Genomic DNA, 16,730 nt, shown 5'->3' on the forward strand with positions numbered 1-16,730 from the left:
CAAATCAAGGAAATATGCTTCCTGTAATATCTACCATCAATATTGAAAGGCCTATTTTGGCTGGTACAAAAGTGGAAGCTCAAAACTGGAGATGATTTTTTTTCAGATACTGACCTTTCTCCATTGCAGTCTAGACCAGCATCCGGCTCTTAGTACTCTAGACTAAAGGGGAAGGTTTCTATACTACCTATTCTGTTCCAAAAATGTTTTTCACACTTTTGTGGTAAGACCATTATAGCAAGTGTGGCTCATGTTAATCCCCCACTTAGAACTCTGTCTCTCTGGAATCTAAATCTGGTACATTTGGTACTTCAAAGACCTCCCATGGAATTTATCTGCTATTTCTCTTTGGAGATTCTCACCAGTAAAGAGACCATTTTGGTGGCCATTACCTCCATCAGGCATGTTTCAGAGTTGCCGGCTCTTTCTTGTAAAAATAACGCTCTCTTTTCTTATATAGAGATAGTGGTCCTGAGACCCAGGTCTTTCTTTCACCTCATTGAGGATATAGTTCTCCCTTCCCTCTGTCCTGCCTTAAAGCAAGCCAAGAAGATTTCATTCCATAGTCTTAATGTGATCAGAGCAGTGTGTGGGTTTACATGGCTACAACCTCTTCCTTTTGAAAAACTGATTTTCCTTTCTGTCCTCCCTGAAGATTCCAAGAAAGGTCATTCTGCTTTTTCTAGGTGGCTCGGGCAGCTCCATTCCAGAGCTTATGCGCTTAAGGAAAGGGCCCACTCAACCAGATCTATTAAGGGTTCCTGGGCCTTTCAACACCAAGCATCCGTTTTGTGGGTTTGCAAAGCTGCCACCTGGACAATTTATACTTTCTCAGTTATATGAGTGGATCTTTAGGCCTCTGCTGATGCAAGATTTGGTCACAAGGTGCTTTAGGCTGTCGTCAACCTAATGTGCCTGTTTGGTCTGGTTTGATGGCCACCCTTCAGTTCGTTTGTGGGCTATATGACTACACATCTAGTGTCTTGTACTGTATGACTAACATGATAGGAATTTTGACTTGCCTATAAATTCTATATCTTGGAGTGCAGTAAAGGACACCGGTCTCTACCCTCTGTTCTTTGCTTTGCCTTTTTGCTTGTTACAAAACTGGAGCCCCACACAGTGGGTTGGGTTATGAGGTTGCACTGTGTGGCATTCTCAGCAAAGGGTTTGCCAGTTTCCAATCAATTGACTGTAGTGGCATATAACTTCTGGTCTACAACTGCGCATTCTGTGTCCTGTACTTTACAGGTAAGTAAAAGTTTCCATTTTTATGGAGGGTTGAATTTGCAATCTACATGTTTTATAAAAGGCTAATTATTTCAAAAGAGAATCTGTCATGAGATGAGTATAGTGACTGCTGTTGGAGTCCTTCAAAAAAATGCAAGTTGCCTGGCTATATTTCAGTATGTTTCAGTCAGGCCAAGAAGAGGCATGCCCCAAGTTAGTGTCAAAGTGTGTCCGGACTACTTATATCTACTTGTTCTGCATCAGCTACTCAGACAGCATTGAAGCCAAAGTAGAGAAATGATCTTGCCAGGGAAAGCGTAAACAGTTCAGCAATGTCCTTCATTAATCCCTCATTCTTTTATTATGATTATGTATCCTTTATTTTTGGTTTCTGAACATTTTTACATTACTACTTTTTTCAATCAAAAATCATACCTTTCTTGACACATGTTAAGCTTGTCCACTGTTAGGAGGATGCCAACCCTAAAAAAGGGTTCAGACAAGCCCCTAATATGTACACCACTTTGTTACCAGCGTTTGTTTTGTACAGCTGCACTTAAATGAGGCTTAGGCTTCCTCGTCTGGCAAATTGTATGTGTTTTTAATAGTTACACTATATGTATTTCTTACAGTGCTTTTACACAGTGACTTTTATTTTCCTCGCAGTTTAAGCTTCTCTCTGGGTCCTCTTTTGTAGGTGCTGTAGCAAGCACTGAAGTTAAAATGAAGTTACAAGAGTTTGTCCTGAACAAGAAGAAAGCCCTTGCTCATCGTAGCCTAAATCATTGCATGTCTAGTGACCCTCGTTTCTGGTGAGTATTTTATGTTTACACTTAGGGTCGGTTCAAGCTACCTGCACTGTAGAGCAAAGTACGGTTTTCTTTTTTTTAATTCTTTTTTATAACTTCATTGAAAATAAAGGGATCAATTCATTTCTAAGCACCAAAGCGTGAAATGAAACTAAGGGTGAGTGACAGGGTAGAATGGAGAAACCCTTATATGTTGCAAATTTCAGCACTAGAGCTCACCTGAAAGCTGTGTGAACAAATCACCTTATTTTCTGTGTGCCCTTGCAAGGGAACTTAGTTTTGCAGGTCTCAGCACAAGTGTGAACATAAGCCCTTAGTGTGCCTACATTATTTATGACTGGCTGAGATACTCAATTGCCTGATTTTTTTTTATTTATTTTTTTAAACTATTTTTTTCAGTTGAAAATGGCTTTTTGGGAAAAAAAAAATGACAGTTGACCCTGTTATGACTTCATCAAACAGTTTTTTAGGTGGAAATTTTCTTATCTAAGACAATCAAAGCCTTTCTTAAAAATAAAATAAAAAATATCCATCACTATGGTACATACATCAATGCAAATCAAGTTAGTAAAAATGCATCTAAGGCCTCTTTTATATGGGCGATCCAATCAGGTCCACCTGACAGTTTTTTCAGTGGACCTGATCGGACCCTCTACTCTCTTCTATGGAGCGGTGAATGTCAGCGGACATGTCTGCTAACACCCGCCTCTATATATAATATATTAAAAAAAAGTTTTTCCTTTCATTTCTATTTTAAGCTGTATTGGTTGTTTTACAAGGTGAGGGTTTACACATACTTTAAGGAAAGGATGTCCCATGTTGTGCAGAAAGCTTGAACTGGGAGAAATTGTCACTACAAGAATGCTCCATCCTTTTCTTGGCTTTATACTTCCGATGCTGTGATGGTTAAACAGCCTTGTGTCTTTAGGCAAAACAGCAGTACAGATGGTCCGATTAGGACATGTTCCTTCCTCCTCTATTGAGAATTTCTTTCATTGATTACACTGCTTGTAACAATCTGTGAATGAGGTAGAAGCTCTTAAGACTCATCAGACTCCCATTCACCGATTTTGTTACAAGCAGTGTGATGAAAGCAATTTTGAAAGGGGGTAGGTCCCCGTCAGACTATCTGTACTGATGTTCTGCATGAAGACCCAGATCTGTTAACCATCGCAGTACTAGAAGTTCAAAGCCAGAAAGAGGACAGGGCAACTTTGCAGTGAAGATTTCTCCAGAATCCATTAGGCCTGCACAACGTGGGACATCCTTCATTACAGGTAAGTGATGTTTATAAAGCTGTAGTTTTATTTATTTATTTTTTCTGGCTCAAAAGATTTTATTTATAACGGAGTAGAAAACACAGCATCCACCATTACATCAGTAATCCTCAAGATTTTTGTGATTCAAAGAAATTACATATAAAACGATAAATGTGATAAATGTGCGCGGGAATACAGTTCAAAAACAAAGTTTTTAGTAATGGAGAAGGAAGGGGTCCCAGGGACTTGTCTGTAGTTGAGAAAGAAATACTGATCAGGCATAGATAGTCATGGATGCAGATCAGGGCTCAAGCAAGGATTCATTAAAACCTGTAGAGAAGTGGGTCACCCAAGAACGGCATCATTTAGTGTACGCTGACACTGTCTTGCAAGGTGGCTTCTATTTTGCCATGAAGCATGGCCTGCGTAACCCTGTTCATAGTTTCAGTAAGGCACAATCTAGTCATTTTCCCCAGGCCTTTGCCAGTGTCTTTTTAGCAGCTGTGGTGGCCTGCCAAAGAAGTTTAAATTTCTGTTTAGGAAGAACTGCGGTAGACTCGGGGAGAGGGGTCTATCAAATAGTGTGGAAAGGCCCCCAAATACTTGAGTCTAGAAATCACATACCAGGATTTTTTTACCTAAATTTCAGCTTAGATGCTGTACTATTTCATTCCAGAGCGCCTAAGGCAGCAAAATGTCTTATATTCTGCAAATACTGACAAGAATTTGGGCATCCCCCTCTCTGCACAGCTCCCCGTTTGGCCACCATATGTGTGGCCTCACTAGCCTTCTAGTAGGGCACCAACATCTAGGCACTCTGGGAAGGGAATAGAACAAGATACAAATAAAATTCTTCCATTATGGAAGGTCACAATATTTAAGTTTGTCACCATTTTATTTGCCTTAAATCACCATATTGTTAGAAATCTTTTTTTTCTCAAACAAAATACATTGTCATTTATTGAAGCTGATCATTTAGAGAGTATTAAAATTAATCCAGTAATGACTGGGGAAAGATCAGCAACATTTGTCTACAGAAGTTTTTTTTTTTTTTTTTAAAGCGAAGATCTCCTGAGTTGTGCTTAATCTCTGCACAGATAAAACTATGTGATTTGCAGTGAAAGTATTCCTATCTTTGTTTTAAGGCCATCCTAGTAGAGGATTTTTACAGTTGATATGGATGCTGAATGCTGTATGAGTTTATCAGGGCAATGGTTACTAATTCCAATAACCATCCTAACCCACAGGAAAACTCAGCATAGCTCTCTGGACCAGAGTCCACCACCTCAGGGAGGGGTATCTGGTTCATACCACCATCCTGTCTTGGGAATGTATGACTCAAAGGATGACTTCCCCCTAAGAAAGACAGGTGAGCATTGGCAAAGTTGCTACGGTTCAGTAAATTACCTACTGACCTGACTGTTTCTTAAAGGGATTACATTACAGTAAATGGTAGATGTTTGTTTACATCTCAATACACCCTTTGCATACTGTGTGCATGGCGAGGACAAGTAAGACATTACACCTGGTTTTATTATTGATGTATCCTTTTTTTACTACCCTCATTGACTGCTTTCACTCTCATCCTTACCACATTTATCCATTTATTATTTTCCTCGTCTCTCTGTCTCTTCATGCTGTTCCTTACCCCCACAGCCATTTCCATTTGTGTGCCTTATGAGTAGTTACAGGAATGTTTGTGAATTATTAATGTTCCTCTAGTATATTTATTTGATGTGGTCTTCTCAGGCAGTGGGCTGAGCTGGTTCCGTGGGTTAAGTCAGGTACCAGCGGAAGCTTTCACCAGTATGAAAGCTATTGATTGATTTTAATGTGGCTGTTGGGGTTCCAGTTATGCTTCCAATTTCTTAGATAACACACTTGGACCTGTGAGAAACCCCTGGATTTACAGCACTGTGTAGAGATATTCATGCAAGTATATTATGGTCTGCTTAATGCTGCGGGAGCCATGTATGCAGCAGAATGGATTAAGGAAGTCCATAGAGCATTCAGTAACTTAACTGTATGAAAAATAAATAGTAAGCTGCTTCTGTATTGTTTCCACAAGTAAGCACAACAAAACACAGAAAAAGTTCCTTGATTTTATGACCTAAATTTTTATTTATTTTTTAACCAGTGTCAGAATAGATCTTGCATTAGCATGTGTAGTAAAAAAAAAAAAAATTCTGAATAAAGATGGCATATGCATATAAAAGGATAGCATTAGTCTCATCAGTGTGTACCTTATTATTTAAGTACAGTTTGCAAGTATATATGCACATGGGAACAGCTGTAGTGGGTCATGATTAAAATCTCTATTCTCAGTCGTTTTTCTGTGATTAAAGTGAATATGTGCTTGTCCTAACTGGGTCACCTTAAAGTGGAGCTCCACCCAAACATTCCACTTTAAGCACTTTCCCCATAATATGCCACATTTGGCATGTCATTTTTAGAGGGGGGGGGGGGTGCCTAGTTTTGAGAGGTACCTGCTTCCGCTTAGGCTGCCTAGGCGGCTCGGGTGTAAGTTCTCCTCATCGCCTCCCTCCTTGCAATCTTCTGGGACATGTCCCAGGTCTCAGTAGATTGCCCGACCATAAGGAGGCACTGCACGATTCACGCATGCACAGTGCACACCTGGCTGTGAAGCCGCAAGCTGTCACAGCCAGGTGCCCACACTTGCAATGCGGGGAGGGAAGCGAGGGTTTGGTCGGCCGCATCGATGGACTGTGGGACAGGTGAGTGTGTGTTTATTAAAAGTCAGAAGATACATTTTTTGTAGCTGCTGACTGTTAATGAAGACAAAAATGAGTGGAAGCTTTAATGCAGACTTCTACAGATGCATACACTCCTACACGTACTTTTATTTCCTTGTTCACTTTGTTGAGTCACTGGGAGCAGAAGGAAATTCCAGTGTCCGCTATAAGTCAGCAAATTTGTAGCTAACCAAATGCTATAGACTTGGTCATGTGACGGCTATGACTTTATTCTTGGAAGAAGTAGAAATTTCTTTTGGAGTGTCAAGGGAGGGTAGGAAAAATAAACTTATGTTAGGGGAGAATGGGGAGTTAAAGCAAGCCTGTTCCTGTGCCGTGAATTGGCAAAGAGGGGGTGTCCATACACAATCTGAGCACCCTCGGTCAACTCTCAAGCTGATGCACCATAAACTGCTTGGTTTGGCCAATTTGTGATTATGCCTACAAAGATTATAGCTTAGTTCAGGCAAGCAATGGTATTGACACAATGTTTTCTAACTGCTTTTATCCTTAAAGTGGTTGTAAAGGCAGAAGGTTTTTTTTATCTTAATGCATTGTATACATTAATATAAAAAGCCTTCTGTGTGCAGCAGCCCCCTTAGCCCCTCTAATACTTATCTGAGGTTCAGCTAGATCCAGTGATGCTGCACGAGAGACTCTGCTGTCCGGGGCTCCCCCCCCCCCCCCATTGGCTGAGAAAGCAGCGTGGCACCATTGGCTCCCGCTGCTGTCAAAGTCATTGAGCCAGTGAGGAGAGAAAGGGGGCAGGGCCAGGCTGCGGCTCCATGTCTGAATGGACACATGGAGCTTCAGCTCGGGTGCCCCCATTGCAAGCTTCTTGCTGTGGGGGCACTCAACAGGAGGGAGGGGCAAGGAGCACCGAAGAGGGACCTGTGAAGAGGAGGATCTGGACTTCTCTGTACAAAACCACTGCACAGAGCAGGTAAGTAGAACATGTTTGTTCTTAACATTTTTAGCATCACTTTACTCTTTCCAGAGTTGTCAAGCAACAGTGTCTGCAAGGGTACTCATAGACACAAGTGCTTAACCCAATCTGGTTGTTTTTTTTTTTTTTTGTTTTTTTTTTTCCATTCGTCATCTCATGACGGATAGGAATTTATTTAGTGGAATAGAACGCAGATCCTTTTGATAACATGGCTTGTAAATGCCTTCTTTTTTTATAGAGCAGCAATTACCAACTCCTTGGCAGTGTGTTTTTGTTACTGTACAAAAAAGGACAAAAACAGCACAACTTTCCATTTTTTGGATTAAGTAAGACCCCTTTCACACTGGGGCGGTGCGGCCGTGGGCGGTAAAGCACCGCTATTTTTAGCGGCGCTTTACCGTAGTTTTAGCAGCAGTCTGTGGCGCTTTTTTTTAGCGGCGCTTTGCCGGCGGTATTGCCGCGCTGTCCCATTGATTTCAATGGGTAGGAGCGGTGAATACACTGCTCCTTCACCGCTCCAAAGATGCGGCTAGCAGGACTTTTTTCACCATCCTGCCAGCGCACCACTTCAGTGTGAAAGCCTTCCGGCTTTCACACTGGAGTGAAAGGGGCCGGTTTTTTCAGGCGCTACACAGGCGCTATTTTTAGCGCTGTAACGCCTGAAAACCGCCCCAGTGTGAAAGGGGCCTAAGTGGTATATTATGCGAGTTCAATTCATTTCATAGGGCTTAAGAATTATCTATTGTGTTGGTTTTTCTGTCAATATAAGATTTCTCCTTAGAATAAAAAGAAAACTGGTGTTTATATTTGGTATCCGATGTCCTGATTTTGCATGGACTTGTAATAAAAAGGGTTAAACAAAATTCAAAATATTTTTAAATAGGTGTGTTACTTTGCCAGTTTGGGGCAAAGTGACCAGTTTTCTTGATGGGGCACCACCCCACCATTACCAATACTTGCCTTTTTCTGTGCTCCCACACCCTATTTTCTTCCTACAAGTGCTGATAAATATCTGGTATTTCAAGGTATGGGGTCCAAGTGATAATTTCTCCTCCTTCAGGATGCAGCACTCAGGCTTGACTGGCCAAATTACCAGGTCTGAACACTGTGAGGAAGGGGTAAAGGTCTTCAACATTTTCAGCCCTGACGTGAAGCTAATACAGGGTTTAACTCTCGCACTCCTGCAGGTGAACAAAGTGCCAGTGGAGCGCATGAGGGAAGATTTGCTTTCGGGGGCACCCTGGGCAAATCAACAGATTTTCTTTAAGACTGTGCAAGAGAACACAGTTTTAAAGAATGACTTACCTAAGAGATGAGCTATAGATGGATCGAAAATTTGACCACTCCATGCTGAACCAGCTGAATTTCAATCCATCTATTGGCAGGCTGGTTGCACAGAAGTTGGTCTTGATCGATTTCTGTACAGCTAGCTGTTGAAAATTTTTTTGTTCGATCAGGGACGCCGGCTATAGGTGGCGGTGCTGATAAGTATATTCTGATGGTGAGGAAGCCTCCCTGCTGCCAGAATGCAATCGCTCCATGGAAGGGATTCCCTGATCCACCTTAAATGTGATAATGGAGGAATCTATTCATTTTTCTTCATTCATTTTCCCGCTGATTGAACAAAAGAAAATGAATCGTGTATGGCCTGCTTTACTCTCCTTGCTTAAAATACTTTAACACTTGTACTTTTTGCACGTTTTAACAGAGGAGTATTTTGTCTTCTCCTTCTAGTGCCTAGTTAGATGCAAACCATTTAGTAGATATGTTCATCAATGGAAGAAACTGAAGCACCTGTACATAATTCACACAAGCGCAGGAGAACATACAAACTTCAAGCCTGTAGTGTGTTGGCCAGAACTGAACCTAGCAACTCTGTTACTCAAGAGGGCAGCACTAACCCCTCTGCCACAATACTGCCCTTATACTTTTTCTAGAATTAACTCAGATTAACATTACAGTGCACTTAGTGTTTTGATTATTTTAGAAATCGCATATACTGTTTTTTTTTTTTTTTTTTTCTTCTATTCATTCTCTTGCTGTCCTGCTCTGTTCAGCATCTGAGCCCAATCTCAAGTTGCGTTCCAGACTTAAGCAGAAGGTTGCAGAACGCAGAAGCAGCCCTCTCCTAAGAAGGAAAGATGGTCCTGGTGTGACTACTCTGAAGAAGCGTCCTTTGGATGTGTCTGGTGAGTGATCCTTATCTGTTAAGTGAATTTTCAGGAAAAACAAAAATTCCCTGTTTATGTATTACATCGAAGATGGAGGTATCTGTTTTAACACCCATGGCATTAGCCTTAACTCTGTGGGAACCACAGCGCTAAGCCAAAAAAGGCCAAACAGAAAAAATAAAATACATATGGGAAGTGAAAAGACAGGGACATGAACACTAGGAAAATGCTGGCTCTAGCCTCGATGCTCCATGGGATGAGCAGAAAAAGAAAAAGGGATTACAAGTCCAGGAGAGACGCTGTAAGGCACCTCTGAGGAGCATAAGGCGTCCATAAGCAAAAGTGTCCTCCTAAAGCTCTTAGCATAGCCATATAAGAATTTTATTCATTTCATCAAAGGTCCTTGTCCATGTGGATGTAACTCAAAAAAATAATATAAATATTGAAAATACAAAGTTATAAAACTTAACCAATCCGATCAGGACTATCTGTGTCTGCCTGACAGGCATATACAGTCAGTACATTAAGCATTGTGAACTGGAAGAAAGGAAGCAACCAATATGAGGAGAAAGAAGAAGAAGAGAGTCAACGGGGCATGAGCCAGGGGAGCCCTAAATCGAAAGGAGCATACTGTTGAACCGGGAAGGCTGAGCATACATAATCCATGGTCGCCAAAATCTAAGAAACTTGCCATGCGTGTCTAATGAAACGGCTGTTAATTTCTCATTCACCATGACTTCATTTATACAGTTCTTGACCTCCTCAAAACCAAACACAGGGGTTTTCCATGCCCTAGCAATTGTCATTTTAGCTGCATTAAAAATATGTTGTGCCAGTTGCCTTTCCGGTCGTAGTAATTCTGTAATAGGTTTGCCTAGAAGGGCTTCATAGGGGTCCCTTTTAAGATTAACATGAAATAAGTTCCGACTAAGAGCATAGACCCTGACCCATAATCTGCACGCCTTTGGGCATGACCACCATATATGTGCCATGGAACCCGAAAGCAGAGGGGAGAGTAAGTTGGTATAAAGCGGGCCAGTCTGGCGGGTGTGTAATACCACCTATATAGGACTCTGTAGGCATTCTCCATAATGAGGATGTTTTTTTAACATTTTTAAATGGTTATAGTCATAGTCTGTCAGTCCTCTGGATCAAGCTGCCTTCCCAGTTCTTTTTCCCATTGAAGATGATAGGGTCTAAACGGGGCTTTCTTGTGGAGATTATAAAAGAATAGATCAGAGATATCAGGCCCGGAGAGTGGGATCTAGCTCTACATATACTCTCGAAAGGGGTCAGAATATATGGGGTAGAACTGGATTTAATGAGTTGGAGGAAATGCTCAAGTTGTAGGTAGCTATAGTGTTCATGCAAGGGGTAGCTTGTGAAGAGCATAGGGCATCGAATGACAGTATCCTAGTAGGAGTAAACAGAGTGGATATCCGTGAAGCCATTCATGGTCCACCATGAAAATTGTGCCAGGTTTTCACAGCCTGAGGGAAATAGTGGGCAATGGAGAAGTCGCAAAAGTGGGAGTTGAGGGAAGATCAGACCCACAGAATATTTAACAGAGTCCCATAGTCGCAAAAAGTAGGCTAGACATGGTGCTATTACAGCTGGGCGGTGAATGGGAGGAAGCCAGGGTATAGAGAAAACGGGTATGGGGTCAAAATTAAAGAGGTTGTATACCCGCCAAATTATTATTTTTTAACTCGCCTGCAAAGGAAAAGGCATAATGAGCTAGTATGCACTGCATACTAGCTCATTATGAAATACTTATCTTAGAACGAGGCCCCGACATCTGGCCCGATCCACACCGAGGGAGCTGACATGTTCCCTCTGCATTTCTTCCGGGTATCGCGGCTCTGACGTTGTGAGTGGCCGGAGCCATGATATCGTCATCCGCACGGGAGATTTCTTCCTGGCAGGGTCCAGCATCTGCCGTACTTTCAGCCGAGAATCCCATGTGCGCATGCGCTACTGCAGTCAACGGTGCATTGCGAGGGGAATATCTCCTAAATCGTACAGGTTTAGGAGATTTTTTTTATGTACAGGTAAGCCTTATTATAGGCTTTCCTGTAGGTGAAAGTACCTTAATTGACTATACAACCACTTTAACTAGGTCAATCATGGTCCACAGTGGCATCTGATATGTGTCGTGAAGATGGGAGAGCGGAGCTATGGTTGCCGCTGTGTAGTAGGCCTGGAGGTTAGGGACCGAAAGGCCCCCATTGATCCATCAAGCATACAAGACCTGATTGATTCAAGGATGGTTGGAATCCCAGACAAACTGCAAAAGCTTACGTTAATGTATTTCTAAAATATGAACGGATTGCAGTAATTTTACCAAACCAAGACAGTGGTAAATGGGACCAGGAAGAAAGTGTCAGACAATCTTTTGAATAAGAATGGTAAATTGGCCTGGTACAATCCCGCATAGGTTGAGCACCACTGAAAGGGGAAAGCTGTTTGCAAATCCTTCAATACTAGGGGGGGGGGGGGGGGGGGGTTAACCAAGGGAGCCTTAGATTTGGAAGAGTTGACACAGACCTGAAAAGGCACCAAAAGTGTCTAGGAGAGATGGCAAGTTTGGTAAAGAGTTTGGTTCTGGGGGAGATTAAAGTTAACAGGATGTCATCGGCAAATAGGGATAATTTATGGAAGCGCATGCTATATCTATACCCCTTATATCTGGATGGGAACGAACCACCGCCGCCAATGGCTCTAGAGCCAAAATAAAGAGAAGTGGCGAGAGTGGGCACCCTTGATGTGTACCCCCCCCCCCAATATTCAAAAGGGTTGACTCAAAACCATAATATTTCATTTTAGCCCGGTGGGAGTCATATAGGACTGACACCCACCACAAGAATGAGGCCCCAAATCCATAATGACAAAGTACGGACGTTGGCTAAGACCATGACAAAGTGTCAAAGGCCTTATTCACATCCAAGGACAAAAACATGGATTCCAGCGAGCGGCTGTGGGCTATATGTTGTAGTTGCAGTATTCACCGGATAGGATCCCTGGCCTGTCTCTGAGGTACAAAGCCAACTTGGTCCTTTTTGATTAAGCGAGGAAGAAAAGAGTTCAAACGGTTGGTCAGAATTTTCACAACTATGTTAATAAGGGAAATGGGTCTAAAATTAGCCCTGGAGGAGTGGTCCCAATCAGGTTTAGGGATCATCACGATGTTGGCAGTCAAAAGATCTATGGTAAAAGATTGGCCTTCTTTGACAGAGTTTTACATAGCTGTCAGATGGGGAGCTATAATGACAGCTAACTTCCTATAGTAAAGTTCTGTATAGCTGTCAGGTCCAGGTTTTTTTTTTCTAACCGGTTCAGGAGCCGAGTACAATTTGGCAAGACGGTGACAGAATTCCTCCGAGACCTTCACTGGGTTGCCCGTGAGTACGTTATGCAGAGTTTGCAATGTAATAGGGGGAGGACTTAGGAGTGAAAGTGCGGAGTCTATTCTCCAACATTTGGTTTGGTTTGGTTTGTTTGCTTTAGCGTACCACTTCTGATGAGACAGCATAAGACACGCTCATCGCTATCAGTAAGACAGAGGTCCAACTCTAAGCAAGCTTTATCCAAGAGTTTACGGTTTGCAAAGGTGGGAGATTGTTTAAAATTGCTTGAAAGTGGAGGACATGGCTTGACGGAACATGGAGTAGGTCCTGCATGCCCAGAGCTCCGTCTATTAACCACTTGAGATCCGCGCTATAGCCGAATGACGGCTACAGCGCGGACCTCCTTTGCCGGGACTACGTCTATTGACGTCGTCCCGTGCACGAGCGGCCTGCGCGCCCCCTGAGGGGCGCGCGCGGCGCGCTCTGTGATCGGCGAGTCTGAGACTCGCCTGATCACTGATTCGAGCAAGGGGTCGATCCCTACCCCTTATCACGTGATCAGCTGTCAGCCAATGACAGCTGATCATGTGATGCAACGGAGCCGGTAATCGGCTATTATTCCTCCTCGCGCTGACAGCGCGAGGAGAAAAAAAAAGAGCCGATCACCGGCGGCCGTGATCGGGACATCAGTCCCGATCACGGCCAGCCCTGCCAGTGCCCACCTGCCCCCTGCCAGTGCCACCTTAATAAAACATAAGTGCCCCCCGTCAGTGCCCACAGTGCCACCCAGCAGTGCCGCCCACAATCTGTCTCAACAACGGTGCTGCACCCCAGTGCCACATATCCGTGCCCATCAGTGTCATCTACCAGTGCCACCTATCAGAGCCACCTATCAGAGCCCATCAGTCCCATCTATCAGAGCCCATCAGTCCCATCTATCAGAGCCCATCAGTCCCATCTATCAGTGGTACCTATCCGTGCCACCCATCCGTGCCTATTAGTGCTGCCTTAACTATGCCTATCAGTGCCCACCAATGCAGCCTATCAGTGCCCACCAGTGCAGCCTATCAGTGCCGCCTCATCAGCGCACTTCAATGAAGGAGAAAAATTACCTGTTTGCAAACTTTTATAACAAACTATTAAACATGATTTTTTTTGCATCTTTTTTTGTTTGTTTAGCAAAAAATAAAACTCCCAGCTGTAATTAAATACCACCAAAAGAAAGCTCTATTTGTGGGAAAAAAATGATAAAAATGTCATTTGGGTACAGTGTTGTATGCCCGCGTAATTGTCATTCAAAGTGCATCAGCGCTGAAAGCTGAAAATTGGATTGGGACTGAGGGGGGTTTAAGTGCCCAGTAAGCAAGTGGTTAATCCTGTTTTAGGCTAATCCTCCACTCTAATAATCCTCCCATTCAAGTGGCCAGCTTCCCTGGGGACCCTCTCCATACCCCACCTGATTTCTGGCCCTCCGGCAGTCCGATCAGAGCCGCGATCATCCGGCTGCGCTCAAGTCTGCGACCCTAGGCCAGAATTAGGCCCTGTCCCTGCAATCTTCTCCTATCCTTCCTGGCCTATCCTGATGGACTCAAACTACTATATCTGAGCCTGCTAATCATTTCCCCTCTGAAGAGCCAAAAATCCACTGCGGCAAAGCTTGCACAATACCGTCTGAATGAGGTAGAGGAGGCGGAGGAGGATGGCGGTGCGGAGAGGACGGGAGGGGAGCGCGGGCAGGGAGACACGGATAAACAATTGGAATAATCACACTTTGCAGGACATCCCTCACTGCCCAGATTGAGGGGGTCAAGATGGACGTGTCTGATTAGACAGGATTTCCAGAAAATCCACGAACAGGTCACAGAGACGGAAACCCGCATCAGTACGGTGGAAGATATCCTGCCGCCATTACAGACGGGATCTGAACACATGCAGAGGCAGATTAACCAGCTGCTCGCCAAGCAAGACATGTAAAATTGTCTGAGGAGGTGTAACCTCCGTTTAATCGGTCTCATTCCTGGAACTACTGGTAATTGCGTCAGGAGGCCTTCTCGCCCATGCTGGTGGTGGAGAGGGCTCATAGGATGCCCGCTAAACCTCCTCCTCAGGGCGCCCCCCCGTACCTTTATCGCAAATCTTTTAAACTACAAAGACCGAGATGCTGCACTGAGGCTGGCAAGAGAGAGGGGTAATGTTCCAGTAGGAAGCATCAAGGTGGCAATATTCCCTGACTTCTCGGCCAAAATACAGAAACGCAGACAGAGCGTTTTTTGAGGATCCCCGCGAGGTCATCTCCTGGCTGGAGCGCGGGCCTGCACATGGCAGGGGTGACTGATCGCACTCCAGGTGAGCCACGTGGCGAGATCCTCTTGCTTCATGTTTCCGCCACCACTCGGCCTGACCTAACTACCCTTGCCACATTACCACCTTGACCTGCACCACACATTGGTGACTCCACGTCGGTATACCTCACCGGTCCCGAGAGGCAGGTGGAACCCGGCACCTCTACTGACCCCACCACCACAACTGCTAATACGCAATCCTCTCTGTGACATCCAGAGCATTGGGAAAAAAAAATTCTCTTTATTCTTTTGGATACTTTGAGTGGACTTCATTTATATCATTGCTCCCCTCATGGGAGCCCTTTCTTATTACTCCTACACTTATCTGCCACACGGAGCTGTGGAAGTGTGCTGGTCCTACAAGCTACATGCATAGTGCAGCGAATTTACGCCCCACTAACCACTGGGAACTGTTACTATGTAGACCAACAGAGGAATTGGGGCGTGCTGGCTCAGAACCACTATTTGACCCAGTGGCTAAAACTGTTCCTCATCTTCTCCTTATATATGAAGTTACTTTTTTTTCCCAGATGGAAGCTCAGAGTTAAGGGATCATGCCTGCACAAGTTGGGGTGGGTGTAAGGCAGGGAGGGGGTTGTTAAACAGTTGTTTTTGCAATTTTTCATCGGGCATATCGTGTCTCCGGAACAGACTATGGGAAAATGTATATTGGTTGAAGAGGTGCCCTATATGGTGTTTAATGTACCTCAGTTCTATTATACATTGTATTTTCCACTAGACCTTAAGACGCACCAAGGTTTAGCTCCACTAATCCCTGGCGCTCACCATCGCCAGAACTACAGAAGTAACTGGAACTTGGCACTAGCTCCTCCTAACAACTTTCACAGCCATGTGACTATCAATCACCTAGCGCTAATATGCATTAACAGATGCCTTAGATGTACCCAGGGGCTGAATTTTTGCAGCCTTTTTCTTCTCCTTTTTATCCTTCCTGTTTTTTTGCCCTTTTTTCACATGTTTACAAGATGGGATTCTTGGGTGGTATTTCACAACTGTTGAGGGATAATGCCCCCACATGTTGGGGTGGGTGTAGGGCAGGGAGGGGGGAGGGGAATGTTCTACACTTAGATTTTTAGAAAATAACTGAACAAGTGTTATTACAAGAGGAGATCATAACAGGTACATGTCCTAATTGGTTACCACATGCATGGCACGATCTATGGCAGGTTCTAATGCTACTCATGTTCTGGGCAGTGCATGAATCTTTAATGGGTGATCATAAAGGGGACATCCTTGTGAGGGGTTATTTTTCATATGATATACGATGACATCTATAAAATTCCTGCATGAGAAAATTAAACGTTCGGCAGCCATTTCATTCTTAAAGAGCAGATGTAGTGGCATTGGTAGAAACACATATAGAAGGGAGGCTTCAGCTAGCCCTCCACCGCCCACAACACTACCCACGCTAGAGGTGTCTCAATATTAATTGGCAAATCGGTACACTTCGAGCTATGTGAAATAATTACTGAACCACAGGGCAGATATGTGTTTCTCCATGCCAAACTATATGGTGAACACTTTCTCCTCATGGCTTTTTATATACCTCCTCCATTTAGTATGACCGTGATTATGGAGGGACTCGCCCTTATGACCCCCCACCCCACAATACCAGTGATCTGGATGGGAGACTTTACCACCACCCTGTGGCCAGCATTGGATAGATTACAGACTTCACAGGGGACAGATACGGATACCAGGGAGACAAAATTCTCTAAACTGATCTCCACTTTCCACTTAATTGACACTTGGCACTACAAATTCCCCCTTAAAAAGACTTTCTCCTGCTTTTCACCTTCCCACAACTCCATGTCCCGCATTGACTTTATTCTTGTATCTAGAACCCTAACGC

At 43.8% G+C, this 16,730-nt stretch overlaps 1 protein-coding gene across 4 annotated transcripts in view; it reads left to right on the plus strand.

Moving 5' to 3' along the window:
• HDAC4 (histone deacetylase 4) overlaps nucleotides 1–16,730 on the plus strand; it is a 406,345-nt gene that overhangs the window by 261,314 nt on the left and 128,301 nt on the right. For 3 of the 4 annotated variants that reach the window (XM_077448198.1, XM_077448199.1, XM_077448200.1), the window contains 3 exons: nucleotides 1,928–2,042; nucleotides 4,546–4,667; nucleotides 9,055–9,186. In XM_077448198.1, the coding sequence (XP_077304324.1) occupies nucleotides 1,928–2,042; nucleotides 4,546–4,667; nucleotides 9,055–9,186 (369 nt within the window). Of the gene's footprint in view, nucleotides 1–1,896; nucleotides 2,043–4,545; nucleotides 4,668–9,054; nucleotides 9,187–16,730 lie in introns of all 4 variants that reach the window. The other variant, XM_077448201.1, reaches the window with a different exon arrangement.

This window comes from Lithobates pipiens, unplaced genomic scaffold (assembly GCF_037356315.1).
Source record: "Lithobates pipiens isolate NorthernLeopardFrog02 unplaced genomic scaffold, aLitPip1_a1.2 Scaffold_22, whole genome shotgun sequence".
Lineage (NCBI taxonomy): Eukaryota > Metazoa > Chordata > Amphibia > Anura > Ranidae > Lithobates > Lithobates pipiens.